The sequence below is a fragment of the Trichechus manatus genome, unplaced genomic scaffold, assembly GCF_000243295.1.
Source record: "Trichechus manatus latirostris isolate Lorelei unplaced genomic scaffold, TriManLat1.0 scaffold00163, whole genome shotgun sequence".
In the NCBI taxonomy this organism is placed as follows: Eukaryota; Metazoa; Chordata; class Mammalia; order Sirenia; family Trichechidae; genus Trichechus; species Trichechus manatus.
The window spans coordinates 436,172-459,297 of NW_004444099.1; the positions used below are offsets into that span (position 1 = coordinate 436,172).

Sequence of the window (23,126 nt, forward strand, 5' to 3'; positions counted from 1 at the left end):
TATAGGAAAATCACACAGTACCAGGAATCATGGTCCAGCCAAATTGACACACGTTTTTTGGGGGACATAATTCAATCCATGACAGCATCTCTGTGGCTTTTTGATTCAGATTATTGATGCGACTAATTTTCTAGAGATATTGCTGATTGGTGGATGGCAGTGATGTATATAGGGAATGTGAATGAACAGGTGCTTGGGAGAGTGAGTCATGCAGTAAAAGAGGAAAGTATATCTTTAACTTCTAGTCCTTTGAGTATCATAGATTGTTGGAGATTAGAAAACCAGTATTTGTGCAGATCTGAGGACCCGCGAGGGTTCCCACCAGCGTAAAAAATTCTTAAGTCTCAGGAGGGAAGGGAAATCTTCAGTTTCTTTCCTTTGCTTTCTTATGTCAGAAAACCTGGGACTGTAAACATGTATCTGAGCCAGGGGGTGAGAGTTTACTTCTCCAAAACTGTACTGTCATTCAGAAAGCTAATGTTTGGTGCTTTCATATTTTATACAGGTAGTAAGCATTAATAATGTCTTTCATCTTTGAGTGGATCTACAATGGCTTCAGCAGTGTGCTCCAGTTCCTAGGTAAAGCCATTTTCTTGAAATACATCATTGATTAAAACTTTTTGCATTTCCTCAAACAGTTTAAATACAAGCAGCCTTTGGTATATAGAGAGCTAAATTACATTTAAATTAATTTCTCTTTTAGGGCTCTACAAGAAATCTGGAAAACTTGTGTTCTTGGGTTTGGACAATGCAGGCAAAACCACTCTTCTACACATGCTCAAAGATGATAGATTGGGCCAACATGTTCCAACACTACATCCGAGTAGGTTTGAAAATACCAGGAGATCTTTTGATATTTGCAAGTCATTCTCAGGCTTGGGGGATGAATCCTCAGTTTATGCAATTCTTTTATTAACTGATGTCCCAAAAGACAGCTCACTTGAAAAAGTTCAGTGTAGGAAATACTTGGGTCACATACTCATCAATCTAAATCTCTGGAACTTGGTCATTATCTGTTCTCACTAGTCCTATAAAGAACACATCTCCAGAATCTCCTTCAAAGGAGCAGCAGACACCCTGGAGAAAAAAAAATTCTTGGCTTTTTAGAATAATTTAAGAATGTTTTTACCTGTGTATCCTTTTCTTTACAAGGTGAAAGTTTCATTAAGTTTTTTATACTGGTATTTGCTTATAATACTGGTAGCTAGACCTTTGTTGAATTGAGAAGTTTATTTCTTTCCTCTTTTTTGACAATTTTTCAGCATCAGAAGAGCTGACAATTGCTGGAATGACTTTTACAACTTTTGATCTTGGTGGGCATGAGCAAGGTAAGAGACAGTTGAGTGAAGGATGGTATTGACTTATAGTCGTTTGTGCTCTCTCTCTAGTCACTTTCATTCCAGATAACCTATTACTTCAATAAAGTTCTTTAATTCACTTACTACTTTTAATTTCAAACGTGTCAGAAGTTGCAAAGATAATACAGCGAACTCCACTCCTCTATGCCCTTAACACAGATTTATTAGTTTCTCTCTCTATATATAGGGGGTCCTGGGTGGCACACATGGTTGAGCGCTTGATTACCAGCCAAAAGGTTGGTGGTTCAAACCCACCCAGAGGTACTTTGGAAGACAGGTTTGGTGATCAGGTTCTGAAAAGTCACAGCCTTCAAAACCTCATGAGTAGTGCTGCTTGGTATATGTGGGGTCACCATGAGTTGGAGTCAACTCGATGACAACTATCATACATGTATGTGTGTGTGTATATATATGATACATATTCATATTTATTTTTTCTGAACCATTTGTGAGTACATCATGTCCTTAATACTTTAGTGTGTGTTTCCTAAGAACAAGAATTTCCCCTTATATAATCATAATAGTTATCAAATTCAGGAAGTTTTACTTTTATCTACCCTGTGGTGTTTGCATATTTTTTGTTAATTGCCCCAATGTCTCTTATAGTATTTTTTTCCTCTTGAACAGCGTCTGTCTAGTACGGTATCACATATTTCATTTAGTTAGCATGTCTCTTTAGTATTCTTTATTCAGTGGAGTGGGGGTATGTAGGATATCAACTTTGTGTCCTTTCCTTGTGACCACTCTGATCTAATTTGATATTTTGTATACTCTGCCCATTTGGGGCAGTTGATGGAACATTTTCTTCCACCTTCTTGCTCTCCTCGTAAGTGTTTTTTGCCTTACTCAGGCTGTGTCCATTTGGTTCCCAGACTTCTATTCAGGTATCTTGTTCAGACTTAACTGTATATTTTTAGAGATATTCAGAATGGGACATCTTTATCTGATTACACTCAATTTACATTTGGCAAGACTGTAGACTTAGGAGTAAAACATTTAAGATGTGGGAATAAATGTTCTGGGAAGGTGGGAAAAGAAACTATTGAGATTCCGTCTGATGTGCTAATTTGTTGTTAAGAAGTCCACTTTTGGAGCATTTATTAGGTTGAATCTAATGTAGTTTGAAAAAGATAGAATATTGGCAGTTTCTAGTTTATATTCAATGATTTCCTTAATGTATTAGGTTTATTTTACTCATTTAATATTTATGTCTTGGAAAAATCATGTATGCAGTATGATCACAATCACATAAAATATCTGTATAGAAAAAAGATTAGAAGAAAATATACCAAAATATTAACAGTGGGTGTGTTTTGGTGGAGTAATTATCAGTGATCTTGTCTCTTTTTTCTATTACGTGGTGTTTGTATTATTTTCATTTGGGTGAGAAGGGAAGTATGGCATCTTTTTGTCTTCGAAAGGATTTGTGACTGTTTACAAATTTAAATTCAGAGCAGGACAAAACACTGATAAGCTGAACTGAGACCATGTGGGGAATGCAGAATGAGTAAATGTTTTTAGATATCTGAACTGGAAATTGGTGATTATTCGGTGTGATAAATTTAGTGTCAGATTTTGTTAGAGTAGGAGGGAAATGTGTTGATGTATATAGTTTTGTTTTGTTTTTTTGACCTAGGAAAATTTACTTAACAGAAACACTTTTTCATAATAATCTAGCTGCCATTTTACAGAAGTTACTAAAATGCTGTACATCGCAAAATTTCCTTTTTTACTTCTACTTATAAAAGCAGTACAGGCTAAATGTAGCAAATTCAGTCAGTATAGAAATATGAAAAGTAAAAGTAAAAGTTCCCCCAGCCTCCCCTCGCCGGGTCTGCTTTTCAGAGGTAGCCATTAATTGTTTAGTGTATAGATGCTTCCTTATTCATCCCATTGAAAGAATTAAAAATGAATGACTTAGAAATTACAATATGATTAAAGCATTGCTTCCCAGCATTTATCGCTTCGTGTCACATATTTAAAAATAACATTTATAGGGCACATTGGATAAAATACAGGAAGCTGAAATGGCTGGCCTGGAGGCTTCAACCAGTGCGCTGAGGGCTGAAGGAGTGAGTGTGTCAGCACATCCGCACACTGGTGGTTAGAAACTAACTCAGGACTATAGTTATAAGGACAGCACTTTGCATCCTGATGTTCTAACTCAGGGACTGCAAACTAAAATGGCTCAGGGTGAGATAGGTCATTTAAATGAGTGACATTGACTGTGTATAAGACAGTAGAGAGTGGTGGGAATTTGGGCAGACGGAAGAACCCAGATGTCATCTAAAGGGACAGCCATCGCTCAGTTCCGGCTGATTATTGGCGTGTGGGTATATAGGCATGGGATTGCCAAATGTTAACAGTTTTTCAAGGAAGGCGGAAGTCCTCATTTTCATATTTTAAAAAACCAGATTCAGGGCATGGGCCATCAGTTTGCATGCTTTATTCTGACTTAATATTGGCTAGGACTTGGAGAATCCATATTTAATCTATTGCTATTGAAACTTGGCCAGTATTTGCCCATTTTATAGACCATTAGGCTATTCATTTTATGTGTACATACGTATACATGCACACACATTTATGTTTTTAATTGTACTTTAGATGAAGATTTACAGAACAAACTATCTTCTCATTAAACAATAAATACACATATTGTTTTGTGACATTGGTTACCAACCCCACGATATGTCAACACTCTCCCTTTTCGACCTTGAGTTCCGTATTACCAGCTTTCCTGTCCCCTCCTGCCTTCTAGTCCTTGCCCCTGGGCGGATGTACCTCTTTGGTCTCGTTTTGTTTTATGGGCCTGTCTAATCTTTGGCTGAAGGGTGAACCTCAGGAGTGACTTCATTACTGAGCTAAAAGGGTGTCCGGGGCCATACTCTCGGGGTTTCTCCTGTCTCTGTCGGGCCAGTAAGTCTGGTCTTTTTTTCACACACACATTTTAAATTGATGCAACTGCAAACTTTGTCTTTTAGCACGTCGGGTTTGGAAAAACTACCTTCCAGCAATTAATGGAATTGTCTTCCTGGTGGATTGTGCAGATCACTCTCGTCTCATGGAATCCAAAGTTGAGCTTAATGTACGTTTATGTTTTTTTCCTTTCTTGGCTTCTATCTATTTTAAGGAGTACAGCTCAGTAGTGCCAGTACTTAATCACTCCAGTTAACATTTGGTGAAAGTCCTAGTTGCAAGAAGAAAGTGTTTAAAAATCTAAGACATTGAAATGTCTGCCTTGAGCATTATGCTCTTCTAAGAACTCGCTATATGGGATCAAATTGACAGCAGCAACTCGAAAGATTACATGGATATCTTAGGGGGTAGTGAGTTTATGTTAATGGAGGAGGAACAACTCAGACAAGGAGGGTGAGAATGGTTGCACAACTTGAAGAATGTAACCAGTGTCACTGAATTGTATGTATAGAAACTGTTGAATTGGTGTACGTTTTGCTGTGTGTAATCTCAACAACAACAAAAAATCTAAGACATCGCTTTTCAATGTTTTGAGGAAGCTCAGCTTGAACTTGAGTAAGTTAACTCTGTTGTTTACAACAGAGGATGACTGTATGTCCCAGTTTTGCGGGACAATCTCCAGTATATGCCTGTTCTCCCAGCATAATTAGTAGCACTCCCTTCATGTATCGTGTGTGGTCACTCTTTCTGTAGTGCTGGCATAGTGAAACCGTAAAAGCAGTGTTAGAGTTCTTTACGTTTTTGCATCTGCCTTCTTAGGTTGTGCCTAACTGCCCTCCACTGAATGGCTTGCTAGGCCTTAATATTCTGCTCTCATTCTTCAGTTTTGCTCACGTGTACCGTTTGATACTATCAAGGACTTGCTTCAAGTTTTCTCCTTTCCCACCGTTGCATCTTCTTGGCTCTTGGCTTTACGATTTCTGTAATATTGTCTTTGTTGTCTGCACTACTCTCTTATCCACTCCTTCACCCCATGCCTTCTTCTTTTTCTTTGATATATATTACTATCTCTCAGCATTCTTGTTCCTCTGCATTTGAACCTGTTTTGTTTGTATATTCCTTGAATCTACAGCTCTAGTCTCATGTAGAGTTGCCTATAGGACAGTGCTTACCTGACTTGACCTCTTGGCACTGGCCATTCCCTCTTTCTTTAAACTCCCCTTTACGCTTTTGATTTTGCTACTATCTTTCTGGCTAATACTTCTCAGCCTCTTTCACAATCACCTGTTCCTCTGCTTAGCCCTTAAATGTTCGTATTCCTTGGTCTATGCCTATTCTTTCGTCTACCGTCTACGTGCTGCTACTGCCCAAGTGGATTTCTCCTATCTAGACCTCTCTCCTGAGCTCCAGCCTCATACATAAAGCTGCCTACTAGACAACTCCACCTACCAGTTCTGTTTTCCCAGAAGAGAACTATTCATCTTATCCCACCATCTACCTGGACATCCAGTCCAGAGACCTGTGAATTATTGTGGATTCCATGTCAATCCCCTCCCCACCCACCCACCCACCCACTATTCAGTCACCAACCTCTGAATATCCTTGGGGGATCCTGTCTGTATGTACCCTTACACTTACCCAGAGAGGATCTTTCATTTGCCCTCTCCTCCGCCCCAATCCTGTGAGTTACCATCTACCTAGTTACTGTGAGGGATTAGTCCGTTAATTTCTACTTAGATATTAAGTCCTATCTCTTTTACTCCTTAATATCTTGATTCTTTCTACTTCACACCATCCCTGCTCTACCCTTTTGTTTTAGGCCTTCGTTATTTATTTCAGCTGTTGGCAGAGTCTCCTAATTGGTCTCCCTGCCTTCAATGTGCACTTCCCCTCCACCTCTGGGCCATGCACTGTAATGCTAGAAGGAACTGTCTCACACTTTTCATTGCCCTACTTAACATCTTTTAGTAGTTCTCGACCACTTTCCAGATAAGATCTATAAATCTCTTGCATAGCACATAAGATCATTCATGATCTTCCCTTTGTTTATTTCTCTAGCTTCCTTTTCTCTGTTGCCTACCTGGAACTTCATTTCAAATATAGAGAACAACTTGCCCTTTCTTGAATATGCACAAATATCTATCCTTGTCTGGCTTTCTTTCCTGTCCTTTAAGAGAACTCATTCAGGTATGACCACTTCTAGGAAGCCTTCCCTGACCTCTCGGCCTATGTTAGCCTCCCCACCTTATCAGCATCTGTTGTTTTTACTGTTTTTCTTACAGGTGTCTCCCACCAGACAATGAACTTAGATGGCAGGGACCTTATCTTATTTCTCTCCAAATCTCCAGCACCTAGCAAAGCATCTGATACTTAGTAGGCACTTTGTCAGTCTTTAATGAATGAATGACATCCTTACTTTGATGTTTAACATTACCTGGAGTTCAAGATGGTCAAAGCACAACCCCTTCAGCTCTGCTTTCCTTCCTAGCTTTCCTGTCAGTGAGAACTAGATTTCCAGGCTTGAACCCTGCCAACTCTGACTCCTGTTTTGTCTGCCTTATCATTTAGACATCGTGTCCCTTCACTTCTTTCTCCAAAGTGCCTCCGGCAGTATTCATTAAATGCCGCAGTCTTGGGCTAGATTGTCATCTTTCACCTGAGCACCCTGAGCACCATGGATAAATACTATCTATATCTATTCAGTAACTTCTGGGTTTGGGGATCTCCAAGATATATTGCAGCTGACTTGTCAGACTGGCACCATAATGTGGCTTATCCCTACCCGTCCCATTAACTCTGTCACTACATGGCAGCATAAATGCTTTAATCCAGCCAGGCAATACTCCATGACTTCCTAAATTCTTTTCCTACTGCAAAGCCATTGCTTATTTCCTACCCAAATCCTGTCCTTCCTTCAGAGCCTAGTTTAGGTTCTACATCTTTGCTGAGACTTTCCTCAAACCCACGTTGACATTATATTTCCCTAAACTTTTAATATTTCTATTCTGTTCCCATTCATTGTGACAGTCATCTCCTACCTTGTGTTTTTACTAAGCTTTGTTAGCGTATGTCTGAAAATAGAGTGAGTCTCTCTTGAGGACAGGGACTGTGTCTTACCCTTCCTTTTGTATCGTTCTTGGTGCGTCAGGGTTTTGCACACATTGGGCATTCAGAGACTACTTGGGGAGTTCCTGTAGTCATCTCTGAGGCTCTGTATCCAGAGCATTCATTCTTCTAGGACTGTGCTGAGTGGATATCCAGACGGTGGTCCGTGGCTGAGCAGTTCAGCTCAAAGGTTGAGGCAGTTCTGCTTTGTAAGTATACACAGCCTTGAGTCACAATTGTTTTGAGACAGTTAGGATATTTTTATCTAATGTCAGGGGTGTTGTAATGTCAGGATTAACTTTTAATTAATCACTCAGATTATCAGATTTTCACTTTACGTTTGATACCTTATAGACCAGTGGAAGTCAAAATTGTTTTCATTATCTAGTGGGCTTTTGTAGATTCTTTACTTGGCTCTTTTTTTATCTTGTCTTTAGGCTTTAATGACTGATGAAACAATATCCAATGTGCCAATCCTTATCTTGGGTAACAAAATTGACAGAGCAGATGCAATCAGTGAAGAAAAACTCCGTGAGATATTTGGGCTTTATGGACAGACCACAGGAAAGGTAAGAGAAGAATCTTCAGGGGACATGTTATAAAGGACATTCACCACTTTGCTAACATTCATGTTTTGATATTTGGGTTGTACTTTTCAAAAGTTTACATGAGTTTAGGATTTGTTTTACTGTGGGTATTTTGTAAGCTCTCTAAAGGCAGGAGTAGGTTCTTTCTGTTTTCTAATGAGATATATCCTCAGGTATTTGAGGATGAAGGAAATGGTAGAAGAGGCCATTTGTTGTAGTAATCAAGACTTTCCTGACTACCTTTCAAATTTGATTCTGAGAAATCTCTCTAGAAAGAGCTCTTCTTAGCAAGAAATCAGTATTTGACTGGAGAATTCAGGTTATGAAGAAAAACAGTTATTTTGTATAACTCTCCAAGCAGTAGAAATGAAAGCACTTGACCCCAGGCCCAGTGCTCCTGCTGAGAGAGGTAGGACTCTTATCTCTTTTTTTTCAGGTGAGGAAACAGAGTGATTTGTTCAGGTCTGCACAGCAAGTCAGTGACAAAACCAGAAATAGAACCTAGTCTTCCAGATTAGTAGGTTGTGCTGTCTCCAGTTGGAAGAGCAATCTGTTATAGAAAAGCAGGTTTGTAAGAGAGAAAATCCAGATCAGCTATAATTACACAGGAATCCTTCTAGTCGTTTCAGTTTGGGGTCTTAGCATATTTAATTTTTAAAATCATCCTTCTCTGTGATCTATGATAATTTTCTCACTTCTTTACTTGATTCCTTAGTCTTGCCTCTTTCTGGTTATCTGTTTCTGTCTAGAAATGCTTCCTTTAATTCATTAAGTTTCCCCTTCTGTAACAGTGTTGTGTCATGAAATCTTCCTTAATTTCCTCAGTGTAACCTGTCATCATTGTATATTTCTGCATACTCGTGTTAAATGAGAATGTCTTTATTTCTAAAAAGTCCCAGACCTCTTTTGTCTACTGAAGGGGATGCTGGTTTCATGGGCCCCAGTGGCCTTTTTCTTGATTTGCCGCCATAACTATCCAGACGAATGTTGGAGTGTTGAAAGCGGACGCTCTTCCTGGAGAAAGAGTCTGGGAGAAGGACTGCGCTGCTTATTCTGTCCTGAAGGCATGAAGCCCAGGGAAGTCATCTGTCTGTGGGCCTTGACCACATTTCTGTAATTAATCCCTACTTATATTCGCTTTTGAGGAATGAAGAAGCCGGTTTTATTGATCATCCTTTTGAGCTTTTCCACCACGGAGGTGCTAACAGCCCTTTCTTGGTTTGCCTCCATTAGGGGAACGTGACCCTGAAGGAACTGAACGCCCGCCCCATGGAAGTGTTCATGTGCAGTGTGCTCAAGAGGCAAGGCTATGGCGAAGGTTTCCGCTGGCTCTCCCAGTATATTGACTGATGTTTGGACAGTGAAAATAAACAAGTTTTACTTCTCTGGACTGATCCTATTCACAGCTTCCTCATGAACTTTTCTAATAGAACAAGGAAAGCTCTCCACCCGTGTTTGGCGTTGAGAAGCCAGGAGTCTCTGTCGGCTCTCTCATCGCCCAGTGGTGACATGTGCTCTTCTCCACACTGTTGGGAGGTAATGCTGCCCCACGTGCTGGTGCAGGTCAGCATCCCGGGACTTGGAAGCTGGCAGGATTTGCCGGGTAGAGCTGTGTGCCATCGTGGGGCACCTGAAAAGAAAAACACGTCTCACCACTGTGGTTGATTTGAAAAGAAAGTGATTCTATTTTTTAAAGAAAGTATTGTTAATGTAATTGGTGTCCCTCCTGACTTTTTGAGTTCACAATTCACTTGGTCCAGAGTTTTCTATTCTTTTTTTTTTTTTTTTTAAATCTAGTGAATGGCATTTAGATATTCATACATTTAGATATTCATAAAATTATGAACAGATACACGTTGGAGGCCAGAGCTCAGCCAGGTGATCTTACTCCTGTTGAATTAGCGGGTTGGTGCGGGGAGCCCCCAAGTTCACCCGTCTCTCTGCCTGCCTTCCGGTAGGTGGCGTGACTGTGCACAGGTAACTAGAAGAGCGGCAGCGCCCTGGCCTTGCAGTTGCAGCAGGTTTCCACAGTGGCGAGCTAGGGGCATTGCTCACCATGGAGTGTATAGCTGATGGTTCACTGAGGAGGAGTTAATCATAGAGTGGGGTATCATTGTTTGTACTTCTAACGTTACAGATTTCAGCCAGTGTTTGCTTTCATACCGTTGTGAAATTTCACTCCTGCCTCTAGCACCTTCCTTTTTTATTTTCAGTTATAAAAAGTGACTTTTGCCTCATAAAAGAGTTGAGATTAATTTCAAGTTTCTTGTGTTGCATACTGCAGATGTGTCTCAGTTAACTTTTTGCACAGATTCTAGTGGGGAGGTTTTTCTGACTAGGAGAATCACACCAAACAAAGTTAACAGCTTGAGGGCTCTTAATTCTATAAGCTGAGAACTTAAAATGTGGTATTGTAACACATTTTTTAATCTAGGAAAGATTTACTCAGCTGGGCTTTAAAATTTCCACTTCCAGAATTTGGTCTCTTTATTGCACTGTTCCTGAATGCTGTCTTTTTCTTAACATCTTTTTCTCTTTATCAGTTATCTATTTGTGTGTGTGTTTAAAGGTTAACATCTGTAGCTTTTCCAGATATATATATTTTTTAGTTTGGTATGAAATTGCCCTTTCTCCAAATCCAGAAGTAAACTGGGGAAAAAACTAATCAAAGAACTTTGTGTAGGGCTGTTTCTTTTGAGCCAGCATCACTTACTGTCAGATAGTAAACACTCAGCGTAAGAGTATCAGCATCGCCAGTAGTGTGCCTGAGGGTTGTTTTTATAGCATTCCATTTCTCTTAGTGCCATGTGTGAAATTGGATTTTCATAATCTTAACCTGTATCCCACCCTTGGAGTGAAAGATGAAAGGGTAGGAGATGGTCTTAAGGCGAGAAGTAATTTTTTCAGAATTGGAAATTGTGATGATGTTGCTTATCTGAGAGGATTGAAAAGTGGATTCCTGCTTTTGGTGTGAGGGTAGGCAAAGTGTGGATAACATATTCTGTGGATGAGAATCATTCTTTAATTGGATTTCTCATTCTTAGTCTTCAGTTTGACCTATTGAGAAAGCATACTTTTTCACTGCCAAGTACCAAATGCAGAGAGTTGATGATAAAGTCTGAGAAGAGCATGCATTTCATTTATTAGCAAGGCATAGCTGGATTAAGTCTAAATCGTTGGTTTGGGAAGGGATTAAAGCCTTACGTGAACAAATCTAGCTAACGGTGAATGAACTAGGTAGTTGACTTACATCCTTTATATTTTCTTTGGCTAAAGGTTATCCATACTTCTCTATCCAGAGACATGAGAAGTATGGTTGCTTCAGTGTTAGTTTTCTTGTTTTTTGTTTTTCCCCATATCTGTCCCTAATCACTAAGGGGTTCTAGATAGGGTAGCTCTTTGTGAAAGTGGTTTATTTCGGCCACTGGAGAAAGAGGGATTGAAAAGTCAAGTAGCACCAGTCTATTTCTTGCCCCACTGGACACCATTCCTATAATAAGACAGCTGAAAGAAACAGCTGTGAGGAGCTCTGCTCCATACACTTAAGGATCAGAGCTTTGTACAGGAACTCCCATGAACTGAGACTTTTCATTCTGTTTTATCAGAGTGCATATATGTCCTATTTCAGGAAAAATCAAATAGTCATTTACAAAAGAAAGTCAGTCTGTATCCTAAGCATTTTAATAAAAAGTTAAAACAAACTTGCTATCTCTGTGTGAGTGTGTGTTGGTATGTTGTGAGTTCTGAGTTTGAACATATCATTTGTTTGGGGAAAAACAAAGGTTCTTCCCTACTTACAGGAAGAAACATTTAGGGTGGATATGAGAGACTTAAATTCTGCTGTTGTTGGGGGGCTGGGGTATTCACACATTTTAGTAAAGGTAATAAAGTTAGTACCATTTGAGAGCCTTGGAACATGCTGTGGCCCCCGAGTTGGTGGTCATGTCTGCAACGGATGGGCATAACAGATATTTCAATAAAATCTCATATTAATGTGCCAGCAAGGACTGGGTCCAATTAACCTGTGTTTCACTCCATGTTACACAAAATTGGAGCCATTCAGTTAAATGCTACATTTTGCAAAATAGGGGGAGGAATGAAATCTGTGCTTGTGCATTTACTAGACTTGTAGGAAGCCTTGCTTTTAGAAAACCCCAAATGAGATTCCAGAACTAAAGTACTGGGACAAATAGAATGGGAAACAAAATGCAACAGGTTCTTTTTGACCAAGTATTAAATTATTGGAGGCATTCTGCTATTGAAACTAACGTCTCTTAATATGCTGTGTGTTCTGTGTATAGGTGGGTTGGTTGGTTTTGAGTGGGAGCGGAATGTAAATTTAAAGGCTGAGTTGGCACTCAAGGGGGTCTCACCTTGGCTGCTGTGACTTGGGACTGTCTGTACCGTGGTCTGCCGTAAACAAAAACCTGATGCACAACCAACAGTTCATGCTGGAGACTTGAGCATCATTAAGGGACGATCACTGGACTCGAGAGAGAAAGAAACTTTTAATTGCTAGGAAGTTGGGATAGCTAAAGAGATTTTACTGTGACCAAGCCATCTTCTGTGTCACACAGCCGAAAGAAGACAGTGCCTGCTATGGAAGAGTGCTTATTTCTGCCCTGCCCCAGACTAGAGCCCTTAATCATTTTCCTTTCTCAAACAGGGTTGTGTCACTGGGAGCATTACTCCATGTTGTGCTGGGATACGCTTGGCAGCATTATCCAGAGATTTGAAGCAGAAAGACTGCATAATTTAAGTGGCAGAGTATTTTCTCATGAATGCTGGCGTACTATAAACCCATTGCTGTTGAGTCGATTCTGACTCATAGCCACCCTATAGGACAGAGTAGAACTGCCTCAGGGTTTCCAAGGAGTGGCTGGTGGATTCAAACTGCCAACCTTTCGGTTAGCAGCCATCACTGTTAATCACTATGCCACCAGAGCTCCATGTGTACTATAGTACTCTTAAATGTTAATGTACATTGTAGTAATATAGTGGTAAGGCAGACCTTCATAAAATGTCTACTTTGTGGTGACTGCTTTGGGGGTGTCCTGAGGGCCCCCGAACATACTTGTGTTCCTCTGTCCTCAAGGGTACTTCTTTGGGAAAATAGGGACATTTTTTGTTACCCGTAGATCAGGGGTTGGTAAACTATAGCTTCTAGGCCAAATCTGGCCTGCCACCTGTTTTTGTATGATGAGCTAAGAAAAAAAAATTTTCACTTTTAAATTACTGGGAAAAAAATCGAAAGAAGGATGCTATTTTGTGACACGTGAAAATTACATGAAATTCAAATTTCAGTGTCCGTAATAAAGTTTTATTGGAACACAATCATGGCTATTCATTTAGCTTTTGCATGCTGCAACTGCAGAGTTGGCCCTTTACAGGAAAAGTTTTCGACCCCTGGCCTAGATAAATCCTGGGTGTGTGAGATGTACGTATTACAAAAATTTAGTGTTGTATAAATAATAATTTGACTTTAGCTACGAAATTTAAAGGGCAATTTATTTACAGCAAATACAATTTCCATGAGATTTGTCGTGTGGGGGCTTTGGCATTAAAGGCCCTAGGAGTAGATCTGAAGGAACCCCGGTGGTACAGTGGTTAAAGCGCTGGGCTGCTAACCAAAAGGTCAGCGGTGCGAACCCACCCGCCGCTCCTGCGAGAGAAAGATGTGACAGTCTGCTTTCCTAAAGGTTTGCAGCCTTGGAAACCCTATGGGGCAGTTCTACTCTGTCCTATAGGGTGGCTATGAATCGGAATCAACTCAAAGGCAGTGGGTTTTAGATTTAGGAGTATATCTTGTGAGCTCCATGCCTCTTAGAGGATTGTTGTGGTTTACTTTCAAAATTTCTAAATACTGAATCGGCCAAGTATTACCTTGGCCCGTATTTTCCCAGGGGTCAGAGGGTGAATGGCGCCTAGACCTGGCTGATTCTGACAGGTCCTGTCACGGCCTGGACAAGTCCAGCCACGTCAGCTCGTCTCTACTCCCCTTCCCAGCAACCCTACGAACAGAGAAGACTTCGGTCTCTGAGGGATCCGCCCCTCCCCCTCCCTCTCCCCCCATCTCGTGGTAAACCCACACGCCTGTCACTCTAGGGGCTCGTCCTTGGGGGCAGCTGCTCCCTGTAAGTCCCACAGGCTGGATGAGCCTACGAGGGCGGGGAAAGAAGGATCAGCACTAGCAGCCAATCAGAGCCCGGTCCCAAAGCCAGCCAATCCGGACCGGTCAGCTGGGGTTTAGCCAATCCGGCTTGATGAGGAAGACCTGAGTCCGTGCTTGTGCGTCTCGCTTCCAGCTCTGGGTGGCGCTGCGTTGGCTCAGTTAGGCCAGGCCGGGATCCTCAGCCGCTCGGAACCTGGTTCTCCGTGAAGGCCCGGGTGCACCGAAACGCAGGCCATGGGGCGGCAGTGGGGGCCCGCCATGAGGACGGCGGAGCAGGCAGGCTGCGTGGTGAGCGCCTCCCGGGCCGGCCAGCCCGAAGCAGGCTTGTGGAGCTGCAGCGGGGTGATCCTGAGCCGCAGCCCGGGCCTTGTTCTGTGCCACGGGGGTATCTTCACCCCCTTCCTGCGGGCGGGCAGCGGGGTCCTGACCGCGGCCAGCGCTGCCTTCCTGCCCGGCGACAGTTGCAACGACGACCTGCGCCTGCACGTGCAGTGGAGCCCAATGGCCGCGAGTCCCGCAGGCCGCTCGGAGAGGGGCCGTCCGGAGTTGTGCACGCCTCAGTGCGCGGGCCTCGAGCCCCGCTCGTCCGCCCGGCCCCGCGGGCGGCCCCTGCAGCCCCCGCGCCCTGCCGAGCTGCTGCTGCTGCTGAGCTGTCCGGCCTTCCGGGCCCACTTCGCGCGCCTCTTCGGGGGTGACGCGGCCGAGCAGTGGCGCTTCGCCAGCGGAGCGCCGGACGACGAGGTGTCGGAGGATGAGGAGGAGGATCAGCTGAGAGCGCTAGGCTGGTTTGCACTGCTGCGCGTGCGGTCTGGCGAGGCAGCAGCCGAGGAGGATGCGGACGAGCTCGGGGCGGCCGTGGCTGTGGCGCCTCTTGGGACTGTGCCCAAGGGCGCGCCGCTGCTGGCCTGCGGCTCCCCGTTCGGCGCCTTCTGCCCTGACATCTTTCTCAACACACTGAGCCGCGGCGTGCTTAGCAACTCTGCCGGTCCGTTGCTGCTCACCGACGCGCGCTGCCTACCAGGCACCGAGGGCGGCGGAGTGTTCGCGGTGCGGCCCGCGGGCGCGCTGGTGGCGCTGGTGGCGGCGCCGCTCTGCTGGAAGGCGCGCGAATGGGTGGGCCTCACGCTGCTTTGCGCGGCCTCCCCCCTGCTCCACGCCGCCCGCGCCGCGCTTGTCGGCCTGCACCCGGGCTCTGAGGTCCTAGCCGCCCAGCTGCCGCCCGAGGTGGGCGCCATGCGGAGCCTGCCCCTCCAAGACCCCGGACTCCCTTGGGCAGCCGCGGCTGTGCTGGTGGAGTGCAGCACCGTATGGGGCTCCGGAGTGGCCGTGGCGCCCCGCCTCGTGGTGACTTGCCGGCATGTGGTCCCTCGGGAGGAGGCCAGGGTCCTGGTGCGCTCCGCCATCCCCAAGTAAGGCGCCCAGGGCTGCTCCTACCCTGCCCCTCACCAGGCCTTACAACTGGCATCACGCTGATGCTTTGGGGTCTGGTGTGGGTAGGGACCTAGGACTCACCCATCATCCTTGACACCCAGAACCCCAGTGTAGGGGTATCTGGGCCTCCTGGCAAGGGCAGAATGGGTCTTGGACAAGATAACAAGCTCCTATCAACTCTGAATTTGGGAACTGGGGCCTTCCTGCATCCTGGTCTGGGCATCTTTTTTTTTTTTTTTTTAAATTGTTGTAGTTTAAGTGAAAGTTTACAATTCAGGTTAGTCTCTCATATAAAAATGTATACATACATTGTTAAGTGACCCCACTTGCTCTCCCTATACTGTGACAGCACACTTCTCCTTTCCACCCCAGATTTCCCGTGTCCATTCAACCAGCTCCTAACCCTCTCTGCCTTCTCATCTCACCTCCGGACAGAAACGGCCCATTTAGTTTCATGTGTCTACTTGAGCTAAGAAGCACACTCTTCACGAGTATCATTTTATGTCCCACAGTCCAGTCCAATCTTTGTCTGAAGTGTTGGTCTTGGGAATTGTTTTAGTTCTGGGTTGATAGAGAGTCCGGGGCCATGCTTTCTTGGGTTCCTCCAGTCTCAGACAGTTAAGTCTGGTCTTTTTACTAGAATTTCGGGTCTGGGCATCTTTGAGGCTCCCCCTCCCAGTGTGAATTTCTTTTGGGCGACTTTTCTGCCTCATAGCCCTGTCCCTCATGCCCTTTGAATGGAGACTTCCTAACCCTGTCCTCCCCTCCCCTCAAAGTGTGGTGAAGTCCCAGGGGCTCAGGATGCTGCCTCCTAAAGTAATGAGATGGGCCTGCTCATCTCACCCGTATCTCCTAGGTGTTAACCAGAGCTTCCCTTCTGGATCGAAATTTTAGATGTGGGGTGGGGCCCAGGCAGGTAGACACATTTGTAACAATCTGGGTGATCCTGGTGGACAGTGAGGTTGGGACTTTAGTCACTTGTTCCGTCTGCAGGGAGAAGCCCCCTTGCTCTCCTTTACGTCCTCCTGCTCTGTCCCTGTGGACAGCCACCTTGCCTTCCTGGCTTGGTTTTCTAGTGCACATTCTGTTTCCTCTGCAGCCTCAGGGGCTTAAATTATGCCAAAGCAAAGCAGAGTGTAGCCTTGAAGTTAATGCCTGATGGATGGCTCAACCCAACCTCCCCTCCCAGCCCAGGTCTTTTCCAAACCCCTCTTCTGAATCCCAGAGGTAACCCAGTGTGGTTAACCCAGCCTGGCTTTGTCATAACCATGATTTTACAGGGAAGACCCTGAGGTGTGGCCTGCAGATTCCTCACGTACCCCACCCCCAGTATACACACTCTTTGCTCCTAAGGAAACTACCAGGTCTGCTGGATGCTACCTGTGCAGAGAGCGTGTATAGCAGGAATCCCCTGCGTAACCTTGGGCTAGTGACTTTATGTCTAAGCTGTCTCTTCATGAGTTAACATACAAAGTCTTGGAATAGAGCCTGGCTTAGAAATGCTAGCATTTATGTAAACAGGGATCCAGAGGGCTAATATCATGCCTGTTTCACCAACTGACATGATGGTTGTGAGTATCAACATAGGCAATGAAGGAAAAATGCTTGGAATGTGTGCCCTGGATCCTACCACTTACTCTGTGACCGTGGGAAAATTACTCAACCTTTCTGGGCCTCAATTGCACCGTAGAAATAATAACAGTGGCTAGTTCATAGGGGTGTTGGGAGGACTAAATGAAATAATGTCCTTAAAGCATTAACACCAGGTCTGGCCCACAGTGCTAAGTGCAAGTACCAGTTGCTGCCAAGTCAGTTCCAACTCGTGGCGACTCCATGTGTGGCAGAGTAGAACTCTGCTTCATAGGGTTTTCAGTGGCTGATTTTTTGAAACTAGATCTCCAGGCCTTTCTTCTGAGGCACCTCTGGGTGGACTCCAACCTTTAGCCTTTGGTTAGCAGCTGAGTGCATTAACCGTTTGTACCACTCAGGGACTCCCACTAAGTGCTAGTTGATCATTACTGGGGTGATGTTCAGGAAGATTTACCTAGATGTGCTTACAGTTTCTACAGCATGTTTGGAAATCCCACATCCATTAAGTGATATACCCACAGTTGCCTGGCTGGTAGGTCTCAGGGCTGACATCTAGATCTTCTGACTCTAGGTCCTTGACTTTTACTGTCATTCTCTTATCTCCTTGTCCCCTTCCCACTCCCCCAGCTGAGAGTGCTAAAGGTCAGAAAGCCTGTCATTTGTTTCCCTTGCTCCCAGGAGTGCCGCCATCTGGGGCCATGTGGTGTTTGCTACCCAGGAGATGTCTCCCTATGACATAGCAGTGGTGAGCCTGGAGAAGAGCCTGGATGGCATCCCCATGCCTGTGCCCGCTGAGCACTTCCATGAAGGTAATGGACAAAGGTGGTGCAGCCTGAAGGGGGCGCCCCCTCTGTGTAGGATGGACCTCGGGAAGAGAAGTCAGTGTTGGGCACTCTGACCCTGCCAGATTAGGAGGCCAGTTCCCCGGGCCAGCTCCTCTCCCCACCCCAGTTAAATAAATGAGTCCGGGGGGCATCAAGTTGGCATGACATCATCCTGGTTACAATGCTTTGGCCGGGCGTGTCCTTGGAAGTCCTTCCTGCTGATGCCCAGCATACGCATCCCATTGCAAGTGGTGGGGGGTAGGCAGAGTACCTGTGAAGTGTATAACACACCTCTCCAATGGCCTGCAGCAGTGTGAGTGAGGGTGCTGGTCAGAGAGGTGTGTGGCACTCTCGAGACGCTAATGGCATGATCTGGGTGAAAGGCTTAGTAGTGCCGCCACATAAGTACCAGATGTCTCACTTCTTGGAGGCCATGTGATATGGTGATGGAGAGTATAGGCCCTCAGGATTGGCATTTCTGCTCTGCCACTTACTAGTCCTGTGTTCGTACACTGGCTGCATAACTGTTCTCTACCTCAGTTTCCACATCTGTAAAATGGGGCTAATGCTCCTACTCCTGGGTACTGTGAGGACTGTGGGAAAAGTTGCCTGTAAAGCACTGAGCCCCACTGCTGGCTATAGTCACCGTTACCATTTCTTCTCATAAGAGACTCCTAGTCCCAGGAGGAGATGGATGATAATTCCACAAACACTTATTGAACACCCAGCTAGGTGCTAACTAGTTACTCTTGAGTTGGTTCCAGTTCATGGTGACCCCAAGTGTGTCAGAGTAGAACTGGGCTCCATAGGGTTTTCAGTGGCTGATTTTTTGGAAGCAGATCACCAGGGCTTGCTTCCGCGGTGCCTCTGGGTGGACTCAAACCTCCAACCTTTGGGTTAGTAGCTGACTGCGTTAACTGTTTGCACCACCCAGGGACTCTAGGCTAGGTGATAGGAAGCCCCAAAGTGGCTATCCCATCTAGCAGGGGAACGAGGGCTTGGCTATGACAGCCTAATGCTCAGGGGAAGTCATTGTGTAGGTGCAGCACGAGGAGCTCGGTGGAGGGCCTGGCCTCTTTCTGCTGGGGGACCTGGGCAGAAACTTGGAGGGCAGAGAGGGTTTGGACCTTTGCAGAGGGTGGAGACGGGAGTTGGGGAGCTTCACCATCCTTCCCTCCCTGGCAGGCGAGGCTGTCAGTGTGGTGGGCTTCGGCGTCTTTGGCCAGGCTTGTGGGCCCTCGGTGACCTCGGGTATCCTGTCAGCTGTGGTGCATGTGGACGACAGGCCGGTGATGCTGCAGACCACGTGTGCTGTGCATGGAGGCTCCAGTGGAGGACCTCTCTTCTCCACCCGCTCAGGGGACCTCCTGGGTAACTAGTTCCTTGACCCTCCCCCAACCTTCCCTTTGCCAGTGCTTGGTCCCACCCAGAGTTCTTGGTATCCAGTCCCGGGAGCGACCCCTGTCTGGAAGCCTTATGCCCAGGAAGTAGTTAGCCAAGGTTTTCAGACCATTCAGCTCCTAAACTCTTCTGTAAGTCTAAAATTATCTTTTAAAAAAATGTACATACGTGCCTGCACATACACATACACATACTTGCATTGAGCAGGCCAAACAAAGCTTGTCTGTGGGTTTGATTCATTCATTCACTCGTTCAACAAGATTTGTTAAGCACCTACTGTGTGCCAGGTACTGTCCTAGGCACTGCAGAGACAGGAATCAAACACATGGAAGTTCTGCCCTCACAGAGCTGGCACTACTTGGAGAGAAAGATCATCAACAACACAAGTGATGTGTCTGATGTGTCAGAGAAAGTGTTGAGGAGAAAGTAGAGTGGGAGGAGGTTGGGTGTGGGGACGAGCATCCATGACAGGACGCCCAGCGTCTGTCGTTGACTATTCGACGGCCCTGGTGGCTCCGGGGTGGAGGTGGTCATCCTCCTTTCCCCATCTGTCTGCCTCCCCACTCACATCCTCTTTTCCTCTCTGACTCCTCAACAGGCATTGTCGCCAGCAACACCCGGGACAATAACACAGGGGCCACCTACCCCCACCTGAACTTCAGCATTCCCATCACGGTGCTCCAGCCGGCCTTGCAGCAGTACAGTGAGACCGGTGACCTGCGCAGTCTCCGCCAGCTGGACCGTGCCACCGAGCCAGTCCAGGTGGTGTGGCGGCTGCAGCGGCCCCTGGCAGAGGTCCCCCGAAGCAAGCTCTGAGGCCGCCGTCCCCCTCTGGAGAGAAAAGTGACCCTTCTCTGCTGTGGGAAGTGGCATTGAGGCAATGGCAACCTCAGGGTCCAGGGCCCAGCTCCTGACAGGGCATGCCCGGCTGGATCACCACCCACCTTGTTCAGGTGACCTCGGTGTTTATGCTGATTGCAGCCTGGGCTCTGGAGTCTGAAACAGACTTCTCTTCAGCCCCATGGGTCCCTTGGGGCACTGTGCTCCCTTTCCACAGCTGTCAGCCCATTTTGGGGTGCCTCCCTGAGCCCTCACCCCTCTGTCTCCCTGGCACTAGATACAGCTGTGCTATTTTCTCTTCTGGGAAGCCTAGCACAACAGCTCTGGTCCTGACAGACAGACAGAAGCTGGCTGGAAGGCAGGCCCTGGCCAGGGTTTTGCATCTGTTCCCTGTGTCCTGACTGCAGCCGGCCACCTGGAGCTGCTGCTTCACTGGGGCCTTGGGTCCTCCCACTCTGCCTCTCAGTCCGAATGGAGGCTTACAGAAAGGACCTGGCTTCCTCAGGGTACCTCAGGAGAGAGACCTTGCTTTGAGGACCAGAGATGAAAGGAGAAGGAAATGTCTATTGTCCTAGACCTACCGGGAGGTGGAATCCCTCAGGTCCAGACTCCGTTGGCTTCATTCTTTAGGTGTCCCCGACCTATAGCGGGGCTCCAACACAGTGCCTTAGTTTTCCAGTCCTCAAACTGGGCCTCAGGGATCTTGGGGGTAGAATGTGTCTGGTTGGGCTTAGGAATAAACAGAATCTATGGGAGAACCTCTATACCGGTATATATCAGATTTTTTTTTTTTTTTCCTCTTCAAGAATCGGGTCTGTGATAGGCAAGTACCAGGCAAAGAAATAGACCTTTTCCGTTCCGCTTTCTCAGCAGGGTTTCCTCTCACTGGATATTCCTCTGCCAGACTGACCCTAGGCACTGGTCACGCACTGGTCAGCACTGGGTGGGGTTTGCAGGTCCCAGAAGGTGGTGGTCTTGGTCTGGCAGCAAGTGCTTGCAGAGTGCCTGCAGTATAACGAGGCCTGTGCTAGGCCCCAGGGTGGGCAGGACTTCAAAAGTGGATGAGGCCAGGGCAGCCTCCAGGGAACTAAGACCAACCCTACAAGTTAGGAACCGGCACGGTGCCCAGGCCCCTGCACCCACAGGCCCTCAAGAAATGGGGGTTCAGTTACTGATGGACTGAACGACATTTTGGTTGGGGGGACTGACTCCAAGAAGGGAGAGTGCCTGGAAAAATTCGGTCTCTAGCATCCATTTGTTGAGTGCCAACTCTGAGCAACCACAGACCTCTCCTGCGACAGCCGCTCTTGAGTGCTAAGGGTTGCCCCTTCCTCAAGTGGGGATACTGTCCCTGTTTCTTTGGGCTCCTGAGTTGACCCTAGTACCTTGGAGCTCCCCCCAGCCCTGGGATCCAGCAGAAAGTTACCTGTCGTTTGTCAGGGAAGGTGCTCATGGCCGGAAGCCCATCATGGTCAAGGTCCAGCAACCCTTCTTCCTCCTAGATTTGGCCATGTCAGACCATCTGTCTGCTGTCCCCAGTAATCTTTGAAGTGCCATAGAATTGTTTTAACATCTAAACTACACCTTCCTACTGTCTTCCTACTATCTCTGCACTTGGAAATTCAAAGGCAAAAGTCCCTTGTTAGGCAGTGAGCCCTGAGTTTCAGTTCCAGCGCTATGGGGCTGCTGTGGGGGAAGAGAGGAGGAATGTGGGGTGAACTGCATGGGAAAGGGCACCAGAGGGCTGCTCTGAGACCCTCTCTCCTCTGCTGGACAGAGGTATCTGATTGCCGAGAAGGTGTTGAGTGACAATCAGACCCCTTCCCAGATTTTCGTGGTTTGGGGCAGGTGCTTGGAGATGGGCCACACCAGCCCTGACGTGCCGTGTCCGGAGCCCGGTGACAGGCCACCACACACTTCTCTCTCCTCCCTTCCAGCTTTATGTCTGTGCTGTGCTTTTTAAAGTCCTTCCCTTCTACCCTGCCGATTGGAGTCATCATCCATCCAGGCCCAGCAACTCCATGAAGCCTTCCTTGGCCTTCCCAAGCCCCAGGTCACCCTCCCCTGGTGGGGCTGTAGTGCTCTGTACTCACCCCTCTGGCTCCCACAGGGCCAGAGCACGTGCGCGGTAGATTTACGTCAGAACTGAGACTGTCCTGTTTGCCTGCTCAGTGACCTCTGGCACCTATAGGGATGCTGCCTGCTGAGGGATTCCCTGGCTTTAGGGTTGTGGATCTACCTGGGTTCAAGGCCCAGCTCCTCTCCTTTCCTAGCTGCGTGTCTTTCCGAAAGTTCCTTAGCCTACAGGAGCCTCAGTTTCCTCATCTGCGAAATGGGGACTAATAAAACTTACCTTGCAGGACTGGTGTGAAAAATAAATTTGAGAAGGCTCCCCAAGTACTTAGCTTTATGTGCAATAAGTATTAGTTATTATTTTTCTAACAGTCCAGGTAGGATTGTTTCATCAGGAATGAATCAGGCTGGTTGCCAGGGGAATGGAGAGTGAGTGCCAGTGAATACGGGTGGGGATGATGTTCTGGAACTAGATAGGGGTGATGGTTGTGCGATCTTGTGAATATACTGAAGACGACTGAGTTGTACTTCGAAAGGGTGAATTTTATATGTGAATTAGGTGTTAATTTTTAAGACGGAATCATTCATTTAGTGAATATTAGTGAGCTCCTAGGGAACAAGGTGCTGAGGTCAGTGCCAGCTGTGGAGTACCTAAAGCCAAGCAAGGCGAGATCTCTGCCCCAAAGAGCTGGTCTAAGGCAATTCTTTCTTGTCTGGGTGTCAAAGTTTAATCGCTACCCTGCTTTCCTCTCAGGATTTTATGAGGAAAAAAAAGGAGATACGCTCTATTTGAAAGTTGGTGAAACCCAGGACAACGCAAGGCTCG

At 46.2% G+C, this 23,126-nt stretch overlaps 2 protein-coding genes across 3 annotated transcripts in view; both read left to right on the forward strand.

The window, feature by feature from the left end:
* Positions 1–11,078, forward strand: part of SAR1A (secretion associated Ras related GTPase 1A) — a 14,875-nt gene extending 3,797 nt beyond the window's left edge. For both annotated transcript variants that reach the window (XM_004386373.3, XM_023740723.1), the window contains 6 exons: positions 506–579; positions 704–823; positions 1,263–1,328; positions 4,343–4,446; positions 7,820–7,951; positions 9,203–11,078. In XM_004386373.3, the coding sequence (XP_004386430.1) occupies positions 522–579; positions 704–823; positions 1,263–1,328; positions 4,343–4,446; positions 7,820–7,951; positions 9,203–9,319 (597 nt within the window). In that variant the 5' untranslated portion in view covers positions 506–521 and the 3' untranslated portion in view covers positions 9,320–11,078. The remainder of the gene's footprint in view (positions 1–505; positions 580–703; positions 824–1,262; positions 1,329–4,342; positions 4,447–7,819; positions 7,952–9,202) is intronic.
* A 3,297-nt stretch (positions 11,079–14,375) lies between these two features.
* On the forward strand, positions 14,376–20,203 carry TYSND1 (trypsin like peroxisomal matrix peptidase 1). Its single transcript, XM_004386374.1, has 4 exons — positions 14,376–15,550; positions 17,841–17,971; positions 19,172–19,357; positions 19,986–20,203. The coding sequence occupies exons 1-4, from the start codon at positions 14,376–14,378 to the stop codon at positions 20,201–20,203; spliced, it is 1,710 nt and encodes a 569-aa protein (XP_004386431.1).
* The last annotated feature ends 2,923 nt before the right edge of the window (positions 20,204–23,126 follow it).

Excerpts from the sequence above, each read along its gene's own strand:
- TYSND1 (XM_004386374.1), top strand. The coding sequence starts at position 14,376 with ATGGGGCGGCAGTGGGGGCCCGCCATGAGGACGGCGGAGCAGGCAGGC. Across the intron at positions 15,551-17,840 it reads GTGCGCTCCGCCATCCCCAA|GAGTGCCGCCATCTGGGGCC; the intron begins GTAAGGCGCCCA and ends CCTTGCTCCCAG. Across the intron at positions 17,972-19,171 it reads CGCTGAGCACTTCCATGAAG|GCGAGGCTGTCAGTGTGGTG; the intron begins GTAATGGACAAA and ends CCTCCCTGGCAG.